The sequence below is a fragment of the Macaca fascicularis genome, chromosome 5 (genome assembly GCF_037993035.2).
Source record: "Macaca fascicularis isolate 582-1 chromosome 5, T2T-MFA8v1.1".
NCBI classification, from domain to species: domain Eukaryota; kingdom Metazoa; phylum Chordata; class Mammalia; order Primates; family Cercopithecidae; genus Macaca; species Macaca fascicularis.
In genome coordinates, this window is record NC_088379.1 from 69,418,880 (window position 1) to 69,446,145 (window position 27,266).

The 27,266-nt window shown below is 33.6% G+C and overlaps 1 protein-coding gene across 6 annotated transcripts in view; it reads left to right on the forward strand.

Moving 5' to 3' along the window:
- TECRL (trans-2,3-enoyl-CoA reductase like) overlaps nt 1–27,266 on the forward strand; it is a 135,661-nt gene that overhangs the window by 5,103 nt on the left and 103,292 nt on the right. For all 6 annotated transcript variants that reach the window (XM_065545135.2, XM_065545133.2, XM_065545134.2 and 3 more), the window contains exon 2: nt 23,201–23,252. In XM_065545135.2, the coding sequence (XP_065401207.1) occupies nt 23,201–23,252 (52 nt within the window). The remainder of the gene's footprint in view (nt 1–23,200; nt 23,253–27,266) is intronic.

Sequence of the window (27,266 nt, forward strand, 5' to 3'; positions counted from 1 at the left end):
AAGAGCTCTCTTTCTCTTGTTTGTTTGTTTGTTTGCTAGTTTGTTTTGGTCAAAACTATCAAAAGCTTTTTAAATCTTTCTTATGAAGAAAATAAAGCATTCAATAATTCTCTAATGCTTCTAATAATAAAAATAACAATTGTCCTCAGAAAACAGTAGAAACAATTATAGGGTAGTAAGAGGGCATACCAATTGTACCTTTGTAACCTTAGAAATTTTGACTATTCTTAATTTTTGACATTTCCATTTTAATACTTTACCTTGTACATGATACTTAGCATATTTATGCCTTAGTTTGTTCATCTGTAAAATGGGAATAGTATCTGCCTTAGAATGGCCACATGGCAGTTTTCAGAATTTCATGTATATGCAAATGACAGTGTCTTCTCTTTTTTTTTTTTTTGTCTTTCTCTTCATTTTTCCTTCTCTTTTCCTCCATCTGCTCTTCTGCCTCTTCCTCACATTCCTGCCCCTCTTTTCCTCCTCCGCATGCCCCTTCAGTCTTCTTTTTCCTATTTCTTATGATGTTTCATGATATAAGAATTAATCAAAAGCATATGGGAGTTGAATTCAGAAAGGCTAGTATATTAACATAAATCTGAGAGTGTGATTTCTTTTTCCTTAGGCATGGCGTGGTGTCTCTGACTCTTACTCATTTTTTATGGAACAGGAAGGCTTTCCTGGAGAAGTTATATTTATGTGTGTCCTAGATAGTTTATAAGAAGAATATAACTGGGAGATATGCCTGAGGCTAAAATAATTTACTAAAAGGAAACCTATTTCCTATTAAATCAAGATTGAATGAATAAAGTTAATACTGGAAACACTTGTTTAAAAACATACATAAAGCTTAAATAACATATCTGTCTATGGAAACTAGCAGTGAAGTGGTGACTATATCAAGAGAGACATGCACATTTGAGAGAGCTATGCCTGCGTTGTTATTCAAATAGTTTAGATTACATGAAGCTTATAATGAAATGTATTTGCTAACCTTAAAATGCATGAATTTAATGGGAAAGACAGATAACACATTTAAAACAAATTGCAATATAATAAATAGCATACACAAGTTTAACACAAATTATACTGAGAAGTCTGGGGAAATAATTATTTTATGTAGAAGAAATTTAGGTATGAGTATGAGAGTCAAAGAATTGTTTAGCGGAAGATGGCACGTGAAAGGATCTTAAAAAATACATAGTATAGAACATTAGCCTGGTTGAGGTCAAAAGAGCAACCCAGGAAGAAAATTTAGGATATCCAAGAAAAAAGAGGCAAGAAAGTAGTAAGCCAAGCCTCTTGGGCTGGTGTAATTAAGTACTTGGTTTGATACTTCAAAATGGAGCAAACTGAGATTAAAATGGTATAGCTGGGACTGATGAGAGAGGGTCTGATTGCCTTGGTAGGGTGTTTAAACTATTTTTCTTTGAATACGGTAATCCATATTTTTAGATCTGCCTTTCAGAAATTAAATCTGTCAACTATGTAGAAGATAAAAAATGTAGTAGAAACCCTGAAGACAGTTCTGTAAAAGGAAGAAGAAATCTTGTGTGAGCTTGTTCAAGACTGCCACATTTGGGAGGCAAGATGGTGTTGGGATCTGCTTAGGTTTTAAGACACTCAGCCACCTCACACACTTATCCAGGTTGTGACATTGAGCAAACTTATGTTTTCCCTTATATTTATTGCATTAGGCCATTCTCACATTGCTGTAAAGAAATATCTGAGACTGGGTAATTTATAAAGAAAAGATGTTTAATTGGCTCACAGTTCTGCCAGCTATACAGGAAGCCTAGTGGCATCTGCTTCTGGGGAGGCCTCAGGAAGCTTCCAGTTGTTGCAGGATGCTAAGGGGGAACAGGTACTTCACATGACCAAAACAGGAGAAAAGAGGAAGAAAGAGGAGATGGCACACACTTTTAAACAATCGGATCCTGCAAGAACTCACTATGAAGACGACAGTACCAAGAGAATGGCACGAAACCATTCATGAGAAATCTTCCCCCATGATCCAATCACCTCCACACCAAGCCCCACCTACAACACTGGGAATTCCATTTCAACATGAGATTTGGGCAGGAAGAAATTCCCAAACTGTATTTTTCTGCCCTTTGTCTCCCCAAAATCTGATACCTTTCTCACACTTCAAAATACCGTCATGCCTTCCCAATAATCCCCTAAATTTTTAACTCATTTTAGTGTTACCTCAAAAGCCCAAAGTCTGTAGTTTCTCTGAGACACAGCAAGTCTTTCCTGCCTATGATCCTGTAAAATCAAAAACAAGTTAGTTACATCCAAGATACAATGGAGGTACAAGCACTGAGTAAACATTCTCATTCCCAAAAGGAGAAACCCACTAAAAGAAAGTGGCTACAGAGTCCAGGCAAGTCCAAAACCTAGTAAAACAATCATTAAATCTTAAAGCTCCAGAATAATCTCCTTTGATGCCATGTCTCACATCCAAGACACACTGGTTTGATAAAGTGAGCTCCCAAAGTCTTGGATAGCTCCACCCCTGTGGCTTTGCAGGGTTTAATCCCTATGGCTGCTCTAACAGGCTAGTGGGTTGGCATTGAGTGCCAGCAACTTTTCCAGGCAAAAAGTGCAAGCTGGTGGATATATCTTTCTTGGGATCTGAGGACAGTGGCCCTCTTCTCACAATGTCATGAGGCAGTGCCCCAGTGAGGACTCTGTGTGGAAACTGCAACTTCACACTCTGCACTGCCCTAGTAGTGGTTCTCCATGATGGCTCCCCACTGCCCTAGTAGAGGTTCTCCATGATGGTTCCACCCCTGCATCAGGCTCTTACTTGGACACCCAAGTTTTTTCATATATCCACTGAAATCTAGGCCATGGTTCCCAAGCCTCAACTTTGGCACTTTGTGTACCTGCAGGCTTAAAACCACATGGAAGCTGCCAATGCTTATGGCTTACACCCGCTGAAGCAGCATCCCAAGCTGTACCTAGGTCCCTTTGAGCCAGGGTTGAAGCTTCAGCAGCCAGGAGGCAAAAGCACTGTCCCGAGTCTAGGCAAGGCAGCAGGGCTCAAAACCTGGCCCAGGAAACCATTCTGTTCTCCTAGGCCTCAGGGTTTATGGTGGGAGGGGCTGCCTCTTAGATCTTTAAGATGGCTTCCAGGACTTTTTCTCATTGTCTTGGCGATCAGCACTTGCCTTCTTTTTAGTTACACAAATTTCTCTAGCAAGTGGTTGCTCAGTAGTCTGCTTGAATTCCTTCTCAAAAAACTCTTTCTGTGCCACATGGCCAAGCTACTTTTTTTGCAAACATTTTGGCTCTGCTTCACTTTTAAATATAAGTTCCAACTTCGAGTTATTCCTTTGCTACTGAATCTGAAATTAGGCTATGAGAAGTAGCCAGTGTACATCTTCAACACTTTATTGCTTAGAAATTTCTTCCACAACCAGAGGTGTCCAAGGGAGAGAATACAGTCGTGGGTTCTGAGCTTCTGTTTCTAGTGACAACTTTCTTTCCTCACAAAATTAGCATTTAATAAATGAGCAGTTATTTATGGCAATGTTAAGTAACTTTTATAACTTAGGTTAATGATCCATGTATGTGATCAATTAAGTATTTAAATATAATTTGGCTAAAATATTTAATTTACAGGGCTTAAAAAATTCATGTTTGGCTGGGAGCAGTGGCTCACTCCTGCAATCCTAGCATTTTGGGAGGCCAAGGTGGAGGGATCACCTGAGGCCAGGAGTTCGAGACCAGCCTGGCCAACATGGACCAGCCTGACCAATCTGTTCCTACGAAAAATAAAAATTAGCCAAGTGTGGAGGAGGGTGCCTGTAATACCAGCTACTCCGGAGGTTGAGGCAGGAGAATCGCTTGAACCTAGGAGACGGAGATTGCAGTAAGCTGAAATTATGCCACTGCACACCAGTCTGGGTGACAGAGTAAGACTCTGTCTCAAAAAAAAAAAAAAGAAACAAAACAAAACAAAAAAAAAATTATCATGTTTGTTAATTTGTTGACTTGTAAGATTAGGAAAATATTTACATTTCATGATCTCAAAATTTTTTTAATCTTTTAAAGAGCTCAATGTTGCCTACTTCACAAAGTTATTTATGATGATAAAATGTTTTTCTGTGTATATAAAAAGTAGTACCTGCTGCACAGTAAATGCTCAATAAATTTTCTCCTCCTATTTCCATTTTACTCTCTTCCATCACGTAGTGTAGTATAGTGGTTAAGGACAAATATGGAAACACTCTGTGTTCAAATCCTATCTTTAGCTTGTTAACTATGTGACCTTGTTAAATAACCTTGTCAATTATTATTAACCTTCTTCATATCCACCTTGGGTCACAGTATTTTCATTTGTAAAACGTAAGTAAAATATATATCTTAAGCCACGGGAATGGTATGTGAACTAAATTTTTAAGGAAAGATAAAATTCTTGGACTAGTGCCTATGACTGCCTTTTCTACATTAAAGTCTGTGGAATGAATACATTCTGAAAGCGTATGTCCACTACAACTATGGAAGATTAAGCTTTCTACTGTCGCAACACTCTAATCAAATTAATTGTTTAAAAAAGCTAGGGCACAACAATGAGAAAAATGGTGCTATCATCATGTCTGATAGTTGCCTCTTCTATACCATAAGGAGCAGAGGCTAAGCTACCTGCCATACTGCAGTGGAGAGGAAATTTTTATTATTATCTCCAATGATGATTTCATAGTCAATGTACATAGCAGGTCATATTGGTAATGAAAGTGACATTATAATTCACATAACAAAATAGTTGATAGTATATTTTTAACATTAGATGAGCTGACCATTTTTATTTATCTTATTTTGCCCAAGAAATTAATGTCTTGGTTAAGGATGGAGAGAACATATTTTGTTTGAAGAAGGAAAAATTAAATTACATTTCTTATCATATTTTCCTACTCCAAAGAAGTCTAGATTTTCCAACAGCATTATATATATGTATATTTAGACATATACATAATGCTTAAAATATATATGTAATGTCATGTTTTTATCTAGCTAGCACTTCAGAGAGAAAAATAATATGCATGATGGATTCTTATATAAGACTCGGAGAAAATATTGTAATCGTAACTGGGACTCTGATCTTCTTGAACACTCCAGATAATAATTTTTTTTTTAATTTTAACAATTATTCCTTGAGTCTATAATTTCTAAACACAATCATATATGATGCATTAACAATAAATATATTAGATTCATTATATTTATTTTCTATAAGATGGTATCCCTACTTAATACAGAAGCAGAAATGGGAAAGCTATGAACTCTAAGTCTGATAAAATATATTTTAAGAAACTAAAATATCCTTATATTATTTTCAATTTTAATGTCCTTGGGAGGGCGATGTAATCAAAACAACTTAATTCCTCTTAAAAGGAGGAATTTGTAAAATTATAATATTTTGAAAGTAACTTTTCCACTTGAACATCTCTTTGATTACAAGGTTGTGATGGATAAGGCATTATTTATCTTTCCATACACATGGAAGGAATTCATGTTCCCCCTTTTGCAGTCAAAAATCACATTTGGATTTGGAATCACCTCTGTCCCTTTGGAGTTGGATATGATCACATGATGTGCTTTTGAAAATAAGAAAATGTAAAACTAAGTGATCCATGTCCTTTTTTGCCAAAGATTTCAGTCAGGGAGAATTTGGGATATTTTCCCCCTCTAATTTAAATGCCAAAAGTCTTCTAGGTAATAGGTTTACTATCAATTATATCACAGATTTTAGTAACAGAAAAAGACTGAACTATTGGTAGAAATGTAGCGTCATCAACCAATCACTATTGTTTCCAGACTCTGGGATTCTGAGTTTGTTAGTCAAGCACAAACGACACTATAGCACCACCTCATTCCTAGCACCAAGTTATGTACTAAGCAGGATAGCAGAGTGACTAGTATATAACTTGGTGCTAGGAATGAGGTAGTGCTGTAGGACATATTTAAATGATGAGAGATGGCTTACTGGTTCATTGTCGAGTAGTGAGAAAAACATCAGAAGCTGGAAAGATGAAAATCCAGGTCATGCTGTGGTATTTTGTAAAGTGTTGTGTACAGTAACTTATAAAGTACAGCACAGACCTGATGAAATTGCTGATCTAGAAAAAAAATTGTTAACACCACCTGTGGTATCCAATATAAATTGGATGCTTATGGCAATGCATTTCAGGAGAGAAGAGTTTATATAAAAGCTTGTGACAGACAATAAATATAAAAGCAGAGTTTAAGTCTTAAAGTCAAAATATCTATCAGCCTCGACTAAAAAAAAAATTACTTTATAAGCTTTAAAATCATTGCTTTCTCCCCAAATGCTTGGGGGTAGGAAATGGGCTCTAGGAAAGCTGATAATGTCTTTAGTTCATAGGTTGCTACGTTAAATAGGCATATCTTATATCATTCAGAGAGTCCAGTGTTTGAGCTCAATGTCATGATTAGAAGGAGTTTGGCATTTCTTGAGGATATGGTATGTGTATTTTGAAAATGTAAAGGAGATTGGACTAAATAGTCGATGATCAGAAGTGTAGACTCAAATATTACTATTTTTATTATGGTATGTAACTGGTTCTCACACAGGAACATGGTAGAATTTAATTCACCTACCTCCTGAAGTAACATGTTTTGTGCTGATGAAATACGGGTGAAAGGCTTACATTTATTACCAGACCAAAGCTGGAAGAACCTAAGCTAATTTAATTACCCTTTCTTTTAGCCTTTGTCTTAGACGCAGTCAATGTTGCGGATGACTTCTGCTTTGTCAGTATAGATTCTAAAGTGAGGAGAATGCAGGTTAGATACACCAGTCAATCTGTGATGTATAAGTAGTATGTGTAGAAAATAAGCGTGGGCTATTTTAAGCCACTGAGTTTTGCAACACAACCTAGACTATTCTAGCAGGTGTATTCAATTAAATTTAAATTAAAGACAGCTTTTGTAATTTTGTCAGTTTATTATTAAATATCCTTCAATCATTAGAAGAACCTATAACAAAGAGAAAGACTGTGAGAGCAGTTTTCTTTATCATTGTAACATATTTCTTCTTAAATTATTGCTTGTATATCAATGTCATCTCTTTCATTTAAAAATGAGAGGCATGTTTATAAAGTGTTTTATTGTTCACAAAAGACCATTCAATAAATTGGTTATATTAGTTAATCTATCTAGTCTATGTTAATGTCTTCAATGAATGTACCTACTATATAGTAGGATCTCTAGTCAATAATATTGAGAATAAAGACAGCAGAAATGGGCTTATCTTAAATATATAAAGTTGTATCGAAAGAATGACGAGGTTTCTTAGATAATTAAGTTGAATTGTCACAGTTGATATAAAGATTCTGGATTAAAAACTGTTTGAGTGTTGATGTTATTAATGGGGTAGACACAGTTTTTTGCCTAATACATATAGCACTCAGTTCTGGCCATTTAACTTTGAAATTACTCTGAGACAATCATGCAGACTTGTTAAACATCCAGTTGTATGCGTAAGTTTTCAGTTGTGAAAACAAGTTGGTGCTGGTAATATACACTTGAAAATATGAAAATATATGACATTCAAAGTAACAGGAATGAGTGAGATAAACTTCCTTGATAAAACATAAGCTATTTTTACATAGGATCACCAAAGCAATTCAAGTATGTTTTGAACCTTCATGGTTCATTTAATCAACAAACTTTTTTTAGAATTTCAGGCATATGAAATGATAAATTTTTCATCATTCTCTATAATGTCAGATACTCTGCATTTGTTTATATGTTGAGGACAAATTCTTCCAAGAGCATGTAATCCACATAGTTAAATTTAAAACGTAATGCAATCATTTTTAGTGGCTGGCAATATGTAGTAGCATTTATGAGGACAGTGAGCCAATGATGCAGAAATAATTGTAGCCTCTATCTCTGTGGTTTGATGTCAAACAATTCATTAGTGATACGAACTTTCTAAAATTGATTTTCCTCCCTAATTATTTTTGCTTGAAACTCATTTCATATTTGCCACATTTAAAATCTGTAACATAAATCTTTAAGTAGGAAAAAGAAATATATGACCATCACTTCAAAATTTGAAGTGCTCTAAAATTTTGAAATCAATTTTAAATCTGTTATCTCTCAGGGATACAGGACGTGCTGTTCCTTTAAGTCAATAGATTTAATCTAGTTATCTTTTTAAAAAACCACACCACTTTGACCATCTAAACAATATACAATTAATAAGAGGACTGCTCAGTTTAAAATAAGCAATGACTCCAAATAATCAATAATGTGCAATAACAAAAGTCTAATCCTCTCTCATATGACATGTCCAAAGTGGATGAACTGTAGCTTTCCTCAAAGACCTATTTATTATGGAACAGATTAAATTAAACAACTTTTGTCTTTATTATTTTCAGTTTCCAAGTAGAATGAACACAAATGTGGTGAACTCATAATGGCTCTTAGAACTTCTGCTTAGATACTAAACTTGCAACTTCCTCTTAACATTTCACAAGCCAATCAAGTTACATGATCATGCTCCACTTTGACATGCTGAAAATACAAAATATTCTCTCTGAGAGAAACGCCCAGAGAGGGACCACAGCGATTTGAACATTTATAACCTTGTAACGTTAAATAAAGCCTCTTTGCATCAAAAATATTTACTCAAAAATTCATGTGCTAAAGTTCATTCACTTTAACTATGTTAGGAGCCTCAATTTTTCATGCAAATTTTATCAACCTGTTTGTTCAGTTGGAATAATTGTAGTCGCCTGGCTTCTAAGCCAGATAGGTGAGACCTGTAACAGGCAAATACAAAGACAAATCTAAAAAAATAACAAGCAGCAGCTTTGAGAACATACACTCATAAAAGAGAAGTCAGTAGCTCCCAGATATATGAAAATTTATAATGCTTTGTAAAGCATGGCTTAACATGGACATACTTCTTCTGTTTCTATTCCATTGGCCGAAGCAAACCAACAAGCTAAGTCCAATGTCCACCAGCCTCCCTTTCTAATAAAGAGGAGGAATAGAATAAATATTTGCTAAAATAACCTAATTTGTCACCAATTTTCAGTTTCCAAGAACAATTTAAATTATCTTTCATTTTTGAATAGGCATGTATTTATTTTAAAAGTTGAATCAATAATTAATAATCTATCAAAACAGTAGTACCAGGACCAGATGAATTAATTGGTGAATTCTACCACATATTTAAGGAAGAAATTACACCCATTCTCTACAACCATTTTGTGCAATATTTCCTAACTCACTCTGTAATGGCAACATTACCCTGATACCAAAAACAGAGAGGTTATAAGAAAAGGAAATCACAGAGCAACATCCCTCAAAAAATATAGATGTAACAATTCTCAACAAAATATTAGCATATGAATTTAACACTGTATAAAAAGAAGTATTCGTTGCAACCAAGTGGGATTTATCCTACTTGTGCAAGAGTAGTCCAGCATTTAAAAAGCAATTAATGTGGTTCATCACATCACCAGGATAAAGTAAAGAAAATCACACAATTTTATCAATAGACACAGAGAAGTTACTTGACAAAATCCAACACTCATCCATAATAAAAGTCTCAATAAAGTAGGAATAGAGGGGGAACTTCCTCAACTTAATAGTATCTCCAAAATACCTACAGGTCACATCATTTTTAATAGTGAAAAATCCAAAATTTTCCCAGCAAGATCAGAAACAAGGAAAGGATGTTTAGTCTCACCACTGCTGTGTGGCATCTTACTGGAAGTTCTAGCTTATGTAAAAAAATGGAAATAAAGAGTTTACAGATGGGCAAGGAAAATTAAAAGTCTTTGCCAATGGCATGTTTGTCTGCACAGAATATCTGAAATAATTGGCCTGGAAAATCCCAAGCAAACAAACAGTGAAACGAAACAAAAATAACCCCTGAATTATGATGCATTTTACGGCAAGGTTTCAGGATACAAAGTTAATATATGAAAGTCAATCACATTACTATATTGTATATCCTAGTAATGAATAAGAACAATTCAAAATTATATATAAAATAATCATGTGTAATTGTTATTTATGCATACTTATTCCCATTATTTATATTTATTTATTTGTATTTATGTAATTCACATTACTAATTAAAATTAAATACTTAGGTATAAGTCTAACAAAACATTTACATAATCAATATGAGAAAAACTAAAATACTCTGGATGTGAAAGAAACTGAAGAACTAAATATATGGAGAGACACTTTATGTTTGTGGATAGGAAGATTCAGTATTTTCAAGATGTCAATTCTTTCCAAATAGATGTACAGATGTAACGCAATCCCTACTAAAATCCCAGCAAGTTATTTTGTGCATATTAACAAACTGTTTCTAAAGTATATATGCAGAGGCAAAAGATCCAGCATGGCTAAAACAATATTGACAAAAAAGAACCAGGTTGAAGAATTGACGTTACATTACTTCAAGGATTCCTCTATAGCTATAGTAAGCAAGACAATGTGATATTAGTGAAAGAAAAAACAAATATATCAATGATACAGAATAGAAAGCCCACAAATAAACCTATCTAAATACAGTCAACTGATCTTTGACAAAGGAACAAAGGCAACATAATGTAGAAAATACAGTCTTTCCATCAAATAGTGTTGGAGCAACTAGACACCCATATGGAAAAAAAAAAAAAGTATTTGGACACATCTTACACATTTCACATAAATTAACTCAAAATGAATATCAGACCTAAATGTAAAACACAAAGTTATAAAACTGTTATGGTGTAACAACAAAATCTTCATGAACTTGGCGTTGGCAAAGACCTTTTAGAGATGATGCCAAAGGTATCATCCATGAAAAAGTTAATAAGATGGAATTCATTAAAATTAACATTTCTACTCTGTGAAAATCAGTACCAAATCAGTGCCAAGACAATAAAAAGACTAGAAACAAACTGGAAAATATATTTGCAAAAGTCATATCTGATAAAAGACACACACACACACACACACACACATATATATGTTATATATATATATATATAATATAGAAAGAACTCTTAAAATTTATCATACTTGTGCAAGGCTAGTTCAACATTTAAAAAGCAACTAATGTGGTTCATCACATCACCAAGAGAAAGTAAAAAAAAAATTGCATAGTTTTATCACTAGATACAGAAAAATTAAAAACCAAATAACCCATTTACAAAATGGACCAAAGAACTTAACAGACACTTCACTAGAAAAGATACACAAATGGTAAATAAATATACAAAAGGATACTCTACATTATATATCATCAGGAAAATGATAATGAAAATGATAATGTGATATTACTGTGAACCTTCTAGAATGGCCAAAATCCAGAACACTGACATCATATGCTGGGAAGATGTGGAACAACAGGAACTCTCATTAATTGCTTTTAAGAATGCAAAATGGTAAAATCATTTGGAAGGCAATTTGATGGTTTCTCACGAAACTAAATATATTCTTACCATACAGTACAACAGTCGTTCTACTTGATATCTACTCAAATGAGCTGAAAACTTATGTCCACACATAAATCTGCATAAAGATGTTTATGGTAGCTGCATCCACAATTGCCAATACTTGCAAACAACCAAGATGTCTTTCAGTAGGTGAACGGATAAACTATTACTCAGAGACAGTGGAAAGTTATTCAGCATTAAAGAGAAATAAGCTATTAACCCATGAAAAGACATTGAGGGAATTTAAATGTGCATTACTAAGTGAAAAAACTCAATCTGAAAAGGCTGTATACTATGATTTCAACCATATGATTTCTGGAAAGGCAAAACAATGATGACAGCTAAAAGGTTAGTGGTTGCCAGTGGGGATGGGGTGTGGAGCACAGAGGATTTTTAGTGCAGTGAAAAAACTGTGAATAATACTATAATGGTAGATATATGTCATTATAAATTTGTCCAAACTTACAGAATGTACTACACCATGAGTGAACCCCATTGTAAACTGTGGACTTTGGGGATTATGATGTGTCATTGTAGGTTTATTAGTTGTAACAAATGTACCATACTGGTGACAGATGTTGATAATAGGGGATGCTATGCATGTATGAAGGTAAAGAATACCTCAAAATCTCTGTTCCTTCTCTTCAACATTGCTGTGAACCTAAAACTGCTCTAAAATAAACTTATTATAAAATAACGCAAAACAAAACAAATTGATGTTAATAATTTGTGCCTGAGTAACAGGCTTACATTTTGGCTTGAAATAGTAATTCTTAATTAAATATAAACCCTGAAAAACAGCATAAGTATTACTTTCTATCATAAATATAGAGCTTAAAAGAAAATGAAAGATAAATCTTCTAATAAGCAAAAGAAAAATTACACAGGAAAAACTACATATCCAAAAAATCACTTCCCATACTTTGTCCTCTATGCTTACACATATATATGCATACAGTTGACTTATGAATACCATCGGTTTGAAATGCATGAGTCCACTTATAAATGGATTGTCTTCCACCTTTATCACCCCTGAGACAACAACCAAACCCTTGTCTTCCTCCTCAGCCTACTTGGTATGAAGACGATGAGGATAAAGACCTTCATGAATTCCCATTTCCACTTAATGAACAGTAAATATATTTTCTCTTCCTTATAATTTTCTTAATAATATTGTCTTTTCTCTAACTTACTTTATTTTGAGAATACCATATATAATACATATTATATGCATTGTAATAGTTAATAATGGTATAATTATATAGATGTAATATGTGCTAATTGATTCTACATTATTGGTAAGGCTTCCAGTCAACAGTAAGCTATTAGTAATCAAGTTTTTGGGGAATCAAAAGTTATATGTGGGCTTCAGGATGGCTGACTAGAGGCTCCTGACATTTGCCTCCTACACAAGGAAGGATTGAATCACAAAGCAGGTAGGTGATCACAGGTTGAATAGGGCATCTAGGAGAGAACATTGAAATTCAGCAGGAAAGTGGCATGAAAGCTCTGAATCATGAAAGGTGGAGGAAGTAAAGCAAGAAGCCCAGCCAAGTGTGGGGGAAAGGTAAGCAAGAGATTCCCAATGGTCCACATTTTCACCATGGGCTCCTTTAATCTTAGCCCTGGGATAGTCCCTCAGCCCTCACGGGCCCCAAGACTAGTATAAGGAGCTACTTGGAGTCAACACGATGGCATTATTCCAGAGAGGGAGTTCATATTGGATTCCACACATCTCTTAAGACTCAAATTAACTGCTGCACCGTTCCATTTTGAGAGCTCAGTTCCAAATAAATTGTATCCTGCCTTGGGACCCAACAACCCCTGCATCTCCACATTCCTAGAGTGGCATCCCCTCACATCCACCTAGAAAGCTATGGCAACATGACACCAGATGGGCACAGCAGCTCGGATGGTTCTTCAACACACAGCCTATGCAGTGTCCTGTATCCCAGGAAACAGGAGGGTGGTGTAGTGCATGAAGGAGACTGCTGTCAGGACAAAAAGAGTTAAGGTACACATTCCCACAAGCCTGAGAGCTGCCCGTTTGCAGCCACTGCAACACTGTAACATTCACCTCCCTAGCAGCAGGCTGCTGCTAACCTGCATGCTTCAGGGTATCTGGGGACTGGCAAAATTGGATGCTATCCTGGGGCTTGAAGACAGGCCTGCCTCACACACCAACGCTACTCCACAGCTGGTCAAACACGCTGTTCGGGAGCTTAAGGATCAATCCACCTGGCCTGCCACAGCTAGTAAGCATATGTACCATCATGGGCCTGAGGACAGGCCCACCTGGTCACCAGAGCCACCAGCCTCTATGAGGATTGTGCAGGAACTGGAGGATTGACCCACCCATCTGTCTGTCCCTGGAACCCACATATAGCATCCAGGAAAACCTGGCAGCAAATCCACCCCACCCACAGCCATTTAATGTGTGCATCATCCATGGGCCTGAGAACTGGTCTGCACTGCCCACCACTACCACTGCTGGATGTGAGCATACCGTTTGGAGGCCTGTTCCACCCACCATAGCCTATGACTGCAGATAACATTGGGGAGAACTGAGGATAGGCCCACTCAAACTGGAACCACCTTTTCCAGTGTCTGTACACATTATCCAGGGGCCTGAAGCCACAAGCACTCATGCATAACTTCCAGGAGCCTGGGGACTGGCCTATTCATGCTGCCAGGGTCCCATACAATGTCCAGGGGTATGGAGATAAACCAGCTACAACCTGTACCCATGCACACCATCAGAGGGCCTGAGAACAGGTCCATACAAACTGGTACTGCCCCTACCAATACTTGCATGCATCATTTAAGGGTGTAAGGATTGACCCCTCCACCCACTACCACCAGTACTTATAAATGCATTCTAGGGTGCCTGAGAATGAGCCCTTAGCCTACTGATGACTACACACATTGTCTAGGGCTTGAGGATTCACCTGTTCCATCTGTCTCCATCAGTGCCTGCATGTGCCTCTTGAAAGCCTGAGGATGGCCCCTCCCAGCCTGCCACCACCACAGTTAATAGCACTCATTTGAATATGTCAGTTTGGGGCCTCAGGACTGGCCCATTCATTCAGTTGCCACCACTGCTGACACCTGTGCATGCTACCAGAGGTCTTCAGGGTTGGTCCACAGACAGGGCTGGCATGAACACCACAAAGCAAGAGGCCTGAGTACCCACCTGCCTATCCAGCTAAATATTGTCACTGTAAGCACATGAGAAGCCTCCAAGAAGCCCAAGAATCATCCCACCTGGAACACTAGTGCCTGCATACACCGCCTGGGCACCCAATGACTGGCACACATAGCCTGCTGCTGACACCACTGGTGTCTAAGGATTACCCACCTGATGTTCTAATTTCCAGTAAAGTCTCACCACAGACTTAACCTACAAGTGCAGCCTAAGCCTCTGAGTACCACACAGACAATACTGATGATGATTACAAAGTAAATCATACAGAGACTACGATACTGCACACACAAGAATCAAAGACTGAGTGCCCTGTCCAACCAACACTATAAGGACATCTACAGGATAATTCTTTTTCCTTGAAAGCCAATCCATAAAATTAGAAGAAGCAACTGTTACATCAGATCTGCAGATATCAGCATATTGAGGCAAGAAACAAGATAAAACGAGAAATCATGACAAGAAAAGTAATAATTCTCTGGCAACAGATCTCAATGAAAAGAAATATATGAAATCCCTAAAAATAAATTCAAAATAATATTAAAGAAGCTTAGTGAGATTTTATAAAAGAGCACAAACAATACAAATAAATTAGAAAAAAAAATTATAATCTAATGAGAAACTTAACAAAAAAGATAGATATAATAAAAAAGATTTAAACTATACTTCAGAAACTGAAGAACTCAATTAATTAAATAAAAACACAAAGGAGAGGTTCCACAATAGACTATATCAAGCAAAAGAAAGAATTTCTAAACTTGAAGACATGTCTTTTGAAATAACCCAGACGAACCTAAAGAAAATAATAAAAAATAATGAAGACAGCCTGCCTGACATATTGGGCATCATAAAGCAACCAAATATTTAAAGTTTGAGTGTTCCAGAAGAGAGACAAACAAAAGTATAGAAACTCCACCTAAAGAAATAATAGCTGAAAATATCCCATCTTGCAAGATGTAGCCATCCAGAAACAGGAGCTTAAAGATGCCCAAATATATCCAACCAAAAATATATTATTTAAGACCTGTTGTAATCACACCGTCAAAAATTAAAGACAAAGAGAGAACACTTAAAAAAAAAAAAAAGACAAGAGAAAAGCATCAAGTCACATATAAAGGAATCTTCATCAAACAAACAGCTAAGTTCTCAGCAGAAACTGTTAAGGACAGGAGAGAACAGAATAACATATTAAAAGTACTGACAATCAAGAATATCATATGTAGCAAAGTCATCCTCCAAAAATCAAGGACAAATAAGGTATTTCCCAGATAAGCAAAAACTGAAAGAAATCATTACCACTAGACTGGTCCTACAAGAGATGCTTAAGAGACTCCTACATGTGAAAGCAAAAGGATAGTATCTACCATCATGAAAATACAAAAAAAAGTATAAAACTCATGTGGAGCAGACACAATAAGAAAGGGAAGGACTCAAATGTTACTACTACAGAAAACAGCCAAACTGCAATGACAATAATAAAAAAAAGAAAGGATCAAAGTGTGTACAGAATTGGTTCCTTCTGGTGGGTTCTTGATCTCACTGACTTCAAGAATGAAGCCGCGGACGCTTGCAGTGAGTGTTACAATTCTTAAAGATGGTGTGTCCATAGTTTGTTCCTTCAGATGTTCAGATGTGTCCGGAGTTTATTCCTTTTGGTGGGTTCATGGTCTCGCTGATTTCAAGAGTGAAGTTGCAGACCTTCACAGTGACTGTTACAGCTCATAAAGTTAGTGCAGACCCAGAGGGAGCTGCAGCAAGATTTATTATGAAGAGTGAAAGAACAAAGCTTCCACAACATGGAAGGGGACCCCAGCAGGTTGCTGATGCTGGCTCAGGTGGCAAATCTTACAACATATCAAAAATATAATACACTATGATTAAGTGGGATTTATTCCAGTAATAAATGTATACTTCAATATATGCAAATCAATAAATATGATATATCGTATCAACAGAATGAAGGATAAAACTCATATGATTATCGTAATGGATACAGATAAAGCATCCAATACAAGGCACAATCCATTTATGATAAAAAAAGAAACTTCTCTACAAATTAGGTATGGAATGAACATATCTCAACCCTCAACATAAAGGGCATATAGGACAAACCTTCAGCCAACATCATTCTGAATGGCAAAAAAACGAGTCTTTTATCTAAGAACTGGAACAAGACAAGGATACCTACTCTTATTCAACATACTACAGGAAATCTTATTCAGAGCAATCAGGAAAGAAAAAGGAGAAAAAAAAAAAAGGGCATCCAAATTGGAAAGTGGAAGTTAAGTTGTCCTTTGTAGATGGCATAATCTTATATGTGTAATGACATAAAACCACCACCAAAAATATTTTAGAACTGATAAATAAATTCAGTAAACTTTCAGAATACAAGATCAACATACAAAAATCAGTAGCATTTTTATACACCAATGAGAAACTAGCTGAAAACTAAATCAAGAATTTTATCTCATTTACAATAGGCACCAAAAAATTAATTAATTAATTAATAAAAATAAAAGAAAAACAAAAACAAACAAAAAAAACTCTGAATAAATTTAACCAGGAAGAGGAAAGAACTCTGCAAGGAAAACTGCAAAACTCTGATAAAAGAAATTGAAGAGCACACAAACAAATGGAAACACATCTGATGCTAATGGATTAGAAGAATTTATATTGTTAAAATATCCACACCACACCACCCAAAGCAATATACAAATTCAATACATTTCTTACCAAAATACCAATGACATTCTTTACAAAATAGAAAAACAATCTTAAAGTTTATATGGAACCACAAAAGACCCTGTATAGCCAAAGTAACACTGAGCAAAAAGAACAAAGCTGGAGGCATCACACTTCCTGACTTAAAATATACCGCAAAGCAATAGTAACCAAACAGCATTGCATTGGTATAAGAATAGACATAGACCTATGGAACAGAGAACCCAGATATAATCCTTGCATTTATAGTCAACTGATTGTCTTCAAAGGTGCCAGCCAACAATATACATTGAAGAAAAGACAACTTCTTTAATAAATGATGCTAACAATACTGGATATCCACATGCAAAAGAATGTAATTAGACACCTATGTTTTATCAAACACTAAAATACAACTGAAAATGGATTGGAAACTTAAATGCTAAGACCTCAAACCATAAACTGATAAAAGAAAACATAGGAGAAATGCTTCAGGACATTAGGCCAAAAAATAATAATAATAACTAAGACCTCAAAAGAATAGGTAGCAAAAACAAAAATACACATATGGGAACATATTAAAATAATAAACTTCTGCATAACAAAGGAAACAATAGTGTAAAGAGGCAAAAGAGTGGGAGAAAATATTTGCACACTATTCATCTGATGAGGGACTATTATTCAGAACTAAATAAGGAACTAAAATACCTCAATTCCCAGAAGCATAAAAACAAACAAACAAATTATTCCACGGAAAATTGGGCAAATAATCTGAATAGATATTTCTCTAAAGAAGACATACAAATGGCCAACAGATATATAACAGTCAACATCACTAACATCAGGGAAATACAAATTAAAGCTACAATGAGATATTATCTTGCCCAACAACCGAGATATTATCTTACCCAAGTATGAATGGTTACTATGGAAAAACAAAAACAAAACCAATGCTGGTGAGGATGTAGATCAAAGGAAATTATTATACACTATCAGTGGAAATGAAATTAGTACAGACATTATGGAAAAGAGTAGAGAGTGTCTCAGAAAACAAAAATAGAACTTTTATAAATTCCAGATTTCCACCCTGGGTATTCATCCAATGCAAAGCAAATCAATATATCAAAGGGATACCTGCATCCTCATGATTATTGAAACACTATTCACAATAACCAAGCTATAGAATCAATTATTATTTGCAACAACATAGATGTAACTAGAGGTCATTATATTAAGTGAAAAAAGCCAGGCATTTAAGACAAATATTGCATGTTCTCATTCATGTGTCGTGTTTTAAAAAGAAGTTTAACACTTTAAAAAGTTTATCTCAGGAAGGTACAGTATATATTTACCAGAGGCTGGGAACGACAGTGAAGGAATGAAGAGAGATTAGTTAATGGGTAGAAACATACAGTTAGATAACAGAAGTAGCTTCTACTGTTTGATAACATAGTAGGGTAACTATAATTAACAATTAACATATATTGTATATTTAAAAATAGCTAGAAGAGAGGATTTGAAATGCTTCCAACACAAATAACTGGTAAGTGTTTAAGGTGATGGATATTCTAAATACTGTTTTGATCATTTCACAAGTTATGTACATATTAAAATAGCGCATGAACACCATAAATATGTATAATTATTAGATATCAATACAAATTGTTTTAAAATATGCCTACATGGAGGGTTGGCACCTCTGCATTGTTCAAGGGTCAAGTGTGTGTGCATGTGTGTGTGTGCACGCGCACACATAAATAACAGACCAGTAATGTTTTAGGCTGTACTTCTAAGTAAAATTTACACATAATTTTCTAGAAATAAAATTTTTCATATAAAAGAGCATTATTCAGATAAACTTTCTTTGGTAAATAATATGAGAAAATCAATTTATATGTTAATTTTTACATTATTTTTCAATAGAAAAGGCATAATTGATATTAACCAAATTGTTATTGCAATATAAAAAGAAACATTTTGTATGATACAAAAGCAGGATATGTGTGTATGCATAGATATATATATATATACACATACACATATATATACACACACACACACATATCGTTTTACTTAACAAGGAGCTAATTTTAAATAATTTAGTTTATAAATAAATGAAATTGATATAATATAAAACATTTCAATTTCTTAGATAAATAAAATTCAGCTAAATTTAAAAGGCGAAAGGTTTATACGATCTGAAGAGAAACCATAGTATAATTCAGTTAAATTTAAACATCTAAACCTTGTTAAAACTCATATTTTTTCAGATTCACTGTGTATTGTCATTTTTATTCATAGTGAAAATTCTTGCTATTCTACAAAATACTGAACACATTTTGAATGTATAAAAATTATTTTCCATATATTGCTTACTTATCTGAGCAATCTTAAGATTACTTATTAGTAAAATAACATTTGCTTACTGAGAAAATCCTTGTCCATTCTGAATAAAATATGCAAATATACATTCTATTTGCTAATCTACTACTTTCTTTATGTTTGTTTGTTTGTTTGCTTGTTTGAGATAGGGTCTCGCTCTGTCACCCTGGCTCCAGCATAGTTGGGACTACAGACACATCCCCCATGCCCTGCTAATTTTTTTTTTCTTTTCTTTTTTTTTTTTTTTTTTTTTGAGATATAGGATTTCCGCCATGTTGCCCAGGCTCGTCTTGAAGCCCTGGACTCAAGTGATCCTTCTGCCTTAGTTTCCAAAAGAGTTTATTCTACAAGCCTGAGCCACCAAGTCTGGCCTAAAATCTTCTAATGGAAATTCTCAAAGCTATTTTTTTCCCATTTTCCTGAATTAATCAGCTTAACATGTGATTTTTTGGGGCAATTTTCTTCCTTGTGTCTTGAAGAACAGCTCTGTTTAGGTAGGAAACCTGCACTGACATTTTGTATTTCTCTGTGTATCTGTGTCTGCATTTTCACACCACTATATCTAATTATTTATATCAGTTCATCTTTCACTTTGGTTTTATTTCTATACATTTACTTTTAGACAAGTTCTTTGTTTTAATAAAGTTTACTGACAAATTTAGGTTTTTATACTACAACAACCCCATCAAATGAATGTCAAGTGGTTGCTGTTTTTCATTATAATTTAATTTTTATTGCTCTAATCAGGATGTGCACTATTTTGGAGACATCTGTCCATCTTAAGAATTTACTGTGAAAGTGGCTAAAATATGGTTTTAAAAAGAAGCAATATTATAAAAGGAGGTTTCTGTGAAAAACTGTAGTAAATGCATATTGGGCACATTCAAACAAATTCTAGATTAAATGCTTGAATGAAAAAAGCTTTTTTGTTTTCATCAACTTAAATGTAGAGAAAGTAATAATAACTCAAATTTTAACTATAATCAGCTAAAATTTAGAAGTAAATTTTTGGTTTAACTACCATCATTTGACTTCCCTACTCACTATTTTAAGACTCATTTTCTTTTAAGAGAAATAAACATTAATGAAGGGAATATTAAGGTTTCAAATGTAGAGTTTCACATTCTCCCATCTGTATAATTATGGAAATGAATAAATTATCACGATGATAGTTGATCCTTTTTAAGATGTTGTAAAACTGACTAAGAAGTGGAGGTTATGATAACTAAACTCCCTGATGAAGCCACTGAGACATCAATTTAGTCATCAGAAGCTCTTATATGCTCAGTTAATTATCGTATTTTCCTCTCTTTGTGCTTTCAGTACAACTAAAGGACTGAAAAGAGCAGAAAAGCACAATCCTGTGCCTAATTGAATACATGTCTGAATCGTTTAGTAGTTAATTTTTCTGATTTTTTTTTGTGCAAAATTACTGCAGAAAGGGCAGTTCTCAAGGATTTATTCAAAATCAGCACTTTTCTAACACATGAAAGTCAAATGAATTTTTTCTAAAATGTTAAGAGCTTATAATACATCCCTATTACACATGAAGGTTTCTTTCAGGAAAATGATGTTAGCCTTGAAAATAAGAAAATTCAAAGTAAAATGCATATACCAAATTAGAAGGTTGTCAATTGCATTATTCTGGTGTGGAGAATGGCATACAGCTTTTGCATATCAGATTAAGAAACTTTTATCTTACTTTGTTTTTACATGTTTGCACTCACAGCTTTATTTCTGACTTCTATGAAAGTTAATTAAAACTTATTGTATGCTCTGTGGTGTACTACATGACAAAACAAAACAACAGTAATACTAGGTCATTATCCTCAGCTCCATATAGATTGAGCAACCAATGCATAATACAAGAAAATGGCCCTCATAAAGTGCTAGATGAACACATATCAAACCCAAATTGAGGGATTATTGATCATGAAAATTATTTTTTATTTAAAATTACATGGTCCTTGATATGACTAATGGACAAATATTTGTTACTCTAGGGAATATCATGCGGTCTTTATCAGAAAAAGCAACATATAAAGGTGCTGAATGAATAAGAAACATTGAGATGAAACAATGGACACTGTTAAAACAATATTTTAAAAATTAAATTTAAATATTAAAGGTTAATAACCAAAATTAAAATATATGCAAAAGTATATAAATACATATTACTCTCCCTATAAACTGTTTTAAAATTTTTTTCTAACATTTTTCAGAGAAGAGCAATGCCATGAAATATTTATAATTTTATATACACAGAATGTTTTAGGACCATTTTGCTATTAACAGAATAACACAAATTGGAATTCCTATTACTTTTTAGGGTTTAAGTCTTATAACTCTCTTATTTAGTAAATCATATACACACAGGAAATCATAAAACAATTCTGAACAGTATACTGAATGCTTAGCCACAATCCTGGCAAGTAGAGGGTGAGATATGTAAAAATAGATGTATTTGTTGTTATACTTTCAGTGAATAATAAAACATCAAACATAATGTAACAGTATTAAGAACTATATGGATCTTATGGACTATTATGCACCAACATTTTATGAGTTTTTCATTTAACCCTTTCAAAACAGCTATAAGGGGATTTTAGTGTAGCATAAATAAATCATGTAAACATATGATTATAATAAATTTCACTAGTATCATATGCTTATTCAGGGAAAAGAAATATATTTTCTTGAATTATCATGAAAATGTCTTTTGAGATAAATTCAGAAAGTCAAAAAAGTATTGTGATGACTTGAAGTGTTTGTATGGAACTTTAGTCCTCAATAATTTTCAAATTTAGAAGAATAAAAATATTTTATCCATTTTTTAATTTATAGAGTTCGTTTTAGTTATTTAGAACCAAATATTTTGACAAATTACTATGTACTTAAGGAATAAAAAAAAAATCTCACATGCATTTTAATGGACATTTAGTACTTTTATTTGGGGATTTAAATAATGTCAGTAGGGGGCTTAAGGTTACTTTTGTCTCATGATATTCAGAGGTAAACACTTCTCTCATTTGTCCATATAAATTAACTTCACATCTTCAGGTACTATTGCTATACATTATTTCAGTTTCCTGTGCATTAAGACATATTTTTAATTGATAGTTTTACGAGATGTGGAAAAATACACTGAATATTTTGGACAAAGAAAATTCAAAAATATATCTTAGGGATAAAAATTGGATTGAATTAATGTGTTAAAACTATTACCGTTGTATACAAACATTTTTTTAATTATATTTTTGCTGATTGCAACATTTCAAGTTTGTCAAAATAGTAATCACTAAAAAGAGATAAACCAAGCAAAAATTCTTATTGTCTAAGAATTTTAGGATATATTTAAAATTTCTTTTCCTTAAATGGATAGAAAACAAATTAACAGTGTTTAAAAATAACTCTATTTTCTTTTCCTTTTCAGGTGACACAATCATCTACTATTCATGATGTTAAGCAAAAGTTTCACAAAGCATGTAAGTTGTATATATTATTTAGAATTTATATTACAGTGCTTTATTTTCAAATAGGTTTTAATTTTTCTATAAGAGCAATATATGATAGAGTGTATGGAAACCATTGTTTTACAAGGAGCTCAGAAACGATAGTTTGCTTAATATTCCTTTGGCATAAATATTCTAGCATTAACTCTAATTGACCTAATTGACCCTTTAATCGCCAGCATTTTAAATTTTTCTTCACAAAGTTGTTTTTAATTTATATTTAAACTTCATTGTATTATAAAGAGAAATTTTGTATATACTAAAGACATTAATTGATACAAGTATTTATTTCTATTTAAGCAAAATATTAGGCACATTTTTACTTCCTGTATTTATACTGGTCAAGTATCATTCACATAGAAATCCTTCACACTATTCATCTAAATTATAGTGTTTAATTTTATTAATAAATTTACATAATGAATTAGTCTCTTATTTACTTAAAAATATTTATATTTGATGTATTTCAATTATATTTTTATTTTTATACTTTCTCAATAAAGTTTACTCCAAATGTTAAATATAAAAATGTCTATAATTATTGACAAATATTGTTTTTACAAACTTTATTTTTGGAGCAGCTTTTGTTTCATAGAAAAAATTTAAATAGAAAGTGCAGAGATTTCCCATATAACCATGTCCCCACACATGCCTGGCCTCACGCATTATAAATATCCCTCACAGAATGGCACATTTGTTGCAATTAATGAATACAATGGCAGACCATGATAACCAAAATTCTATTATTTAAAGTTCTGAAACTGATCCAATAGTCCCATAGACAGTTATTTTTGTATAAACAATGAAATTGATCCTTCTGTTCTTAAAGCTTGATACTTTTATTTTATCTGAGTTCCTTCCTCAGGAAAGAGTTCCTTAGCCCACTCAAAAAGTATCAAAGAACTAAAACTCACCAGGTCATCACATCCAGACAATAAGATGCTAGGCCCCTCATTCATCATAACTGTGTCCTTTCCCATCCATAGTTCCTGTTTTCTTACACAGTTACATCTCCTCCCTGTTATATAAACCCCTGGTTTTAGTCAGTTAGGGAGACAGATTTGAGACAGCTCCTATCTCTTTGGCTGCAGCACCCAATTAAAGCCTTCTTCTTTGGCAACACATATAGTCTCAGTCACTGGCTTTCGTGCTATGAGCACCCAGACCAAGACTGAACCCCTGGAATTTTGCTAACGGTTCACATTTGGTGTTCTATATTCTATGAGTTCTGCTAGGGAACATTTTTAATATTTTAGATTATTTAAACAATGTGTATTTTGTGAAAATAATCATGAAACTCACAATTTAATGCATTAAATTAATTACACTTCACAGTAAATAAGTAGAGCTCTCATATTACTTTATTTTAGGACAAACAGGTAAATTACTGAGTACTTTCTCTACATATGGCATTATGCCAAACATAAAGACTAATTCAGTAAACGCAGAAAACATGCCATAAATTGTCAAAATAGTCTTATGTGGAAGACAATATATTCATCTAAAGAATGCAGAAATAAATTGCAAATAGTCAATGTACCTAAAATTTATAAACATTTGAGTACAATCTATTTAAAATTTGTAATTAAACGGAAAGCCTATACAGGAAGGAATAGAATTGTTTGAAATACGCTTACTCAGTTTAAAATTCTCGAGGAAGTTGACATTTTTTATTTTGCCATGAAGTGATATAGGAACTGGTTATGCTGAAGAGCCAGAAAAGCATTATAGTAAGGGACAAAGAACAAAGCCAAAAAGATTTCTCTCTCTCTCTCTCTCTCTCTCTCTCTATATATATATATATATATATAAAAGTGGATTATATATATATGAAAAATATAGTGGATTAAGTTTCTAACTATTGCATTATAGTTGTTAGCTGTATTTTATAACAGTATTTTCTAATACATTGAGCTTTTTATCAAACTCATATTTTTATCTAATCACATAAACTATATGAGCCATGTTACTCTGATTATCTCTATAAGTATTTTTGCTGTATTTCTACTTAAAATAAGTTTATTTTAATAGTTATTTCTATCATAGCATAAAACATGGATCTCATTAAGCTAGTAATTGAATTGAATTGCCACCTTTGAAATGACTTAGACCAATTCAATCTAATAAAGTGTCTCCAGAAAGTTTAGATTACAGTAGTAAGTAGGAAGACATTTGAAAATGACTTTAATATAGAGTAAAAAGATGTAACAAGATAATTGTATGTAAAACAAAAATAACGAAATCTTATTTATATTGTTGGAAAATGAGTACATGAATCAAAGTCGAATTTATATGTAAAAGAATGTGCAGTCACCTTGACAAAAGAAAGCATTTTTTTTTTTTTTTTTTTTTTTTTTTTTTTTGAGACGGAATCTTGCTCTGTTGCCCCAGGCTGGAGTGCAGTGGCTGGATCTCAGCTCACTGCAAGCTCCATCTCCCGGGTTTAGGCCATTCTCCTGCCTCATGCTCCCGAGTACCTGGGACTACAGGCGCCCGCCACCTCGCCCGGCTATTTTTTTGTATTTTTTAGTAGAGACGGGGTTTCACCGTGTTAGACAAGATGGTCTTGATTTCCTGACCTCGTGATCCGCCCGTCTCGGCCTCCCAAAGTGCTGGGATTACAGACTTGAGCCACGGCGCCCGGCCAAAAGTATTATTTTTATAATAATTTATGTCAACTAATAGACATAGCAATTACTTGAAATCTTAAACTTTTAAAGGAATGCTGTTTGTATTTGTGTGGTTTAGAGCCTGCTTCTAATAATTAGGAAACTGAAGTTAAGCAGCTTACAAAAATATCCTAGAAATGTCCTGTTGCAAAAGTGGATAGCTGACAATACAATAGTATAGTTAGTTTCAATAGCTGTGTCAGGACAATAATTATTGATAGCTATTATTTTATTTCGCTTTGTAAGTAGTAATCTTTAACAGCTTTACTTAAATTGTGACTTTTTCACTTTTTAAAAAGTATCTTTATTTTGAGATTTCAATCATGTAAAATATAAAAATAATATTTCAGCATTTTCCTATATATCATAGTGTATTTCAAAATTTTCTTGATCTTTAGGTTTTACAAATTGAAGATACACAAAAACACTTTTTGTTGCATTACATTATATAAAGTATTTAAAATAATGTATTTGCCAATTTTTGAAAGACATTGAAAAATATTGCTAATCCTGAAAAATCTGTGAACATATGGACATCAGTAAAATGAATTTCTCTCACAATGGCCTTAGGATCTTATCTTTTCAGCACATTTTAAAATTAGATAATATTGGATACTTATTAAAGTACATAAATATACACCAAAGAGATTAATCATATACGTTCAAAGCCACATTTGTCAGATTTTTTAAAACTTTACTTTTTGACACCAAATTAATTTTTATGACATTTCTGACATTGTTTGTTTTCAGGCCCTGGAGTGGGAATTTAATCTTGGAAAGAAAAAAAAAAAATATCTTCTCAGAAGACATTATTTCCTGAAGGCAGAATTCTTATTATATGTCTTTTATCTCTATCTTTTGTTCTCTTAGGTGTTTTGATTAATCCTGGTATTTTGTCTTCTTACGATTTCTCAGACTTTTCAGCTTTACATTTTTCTTTGCTTTATTTTAGAATTTTGTTTACTGTAATATGTCTTTTCTCTACAATCACAATCTCAACGTTCTTCCAAGGTTTATAATTTTTAAGTTCTGCTTTGTTATAAGAATAATCTCTTAGGTTACCCTAGTAATGCCACAGCAATCAGACTGGTGAAGAAATAGAAAGAGAGAAAACCACATTCATGAGTTAGCTGCTAAGGCAAGGAGAGACGAATGTTTTTCATGAAAAATAGAAGCATATAAAACTATAAATTAGATATATGCATGCACGTACAAACAAGTAATTTCACTCATTTCTTATGTTTTTCTCATTTAATGCAGCAAAAATGCATGAAATGTCCCCAGCTGCAAATCCTCAAGTGGACTTTATATTGATCTA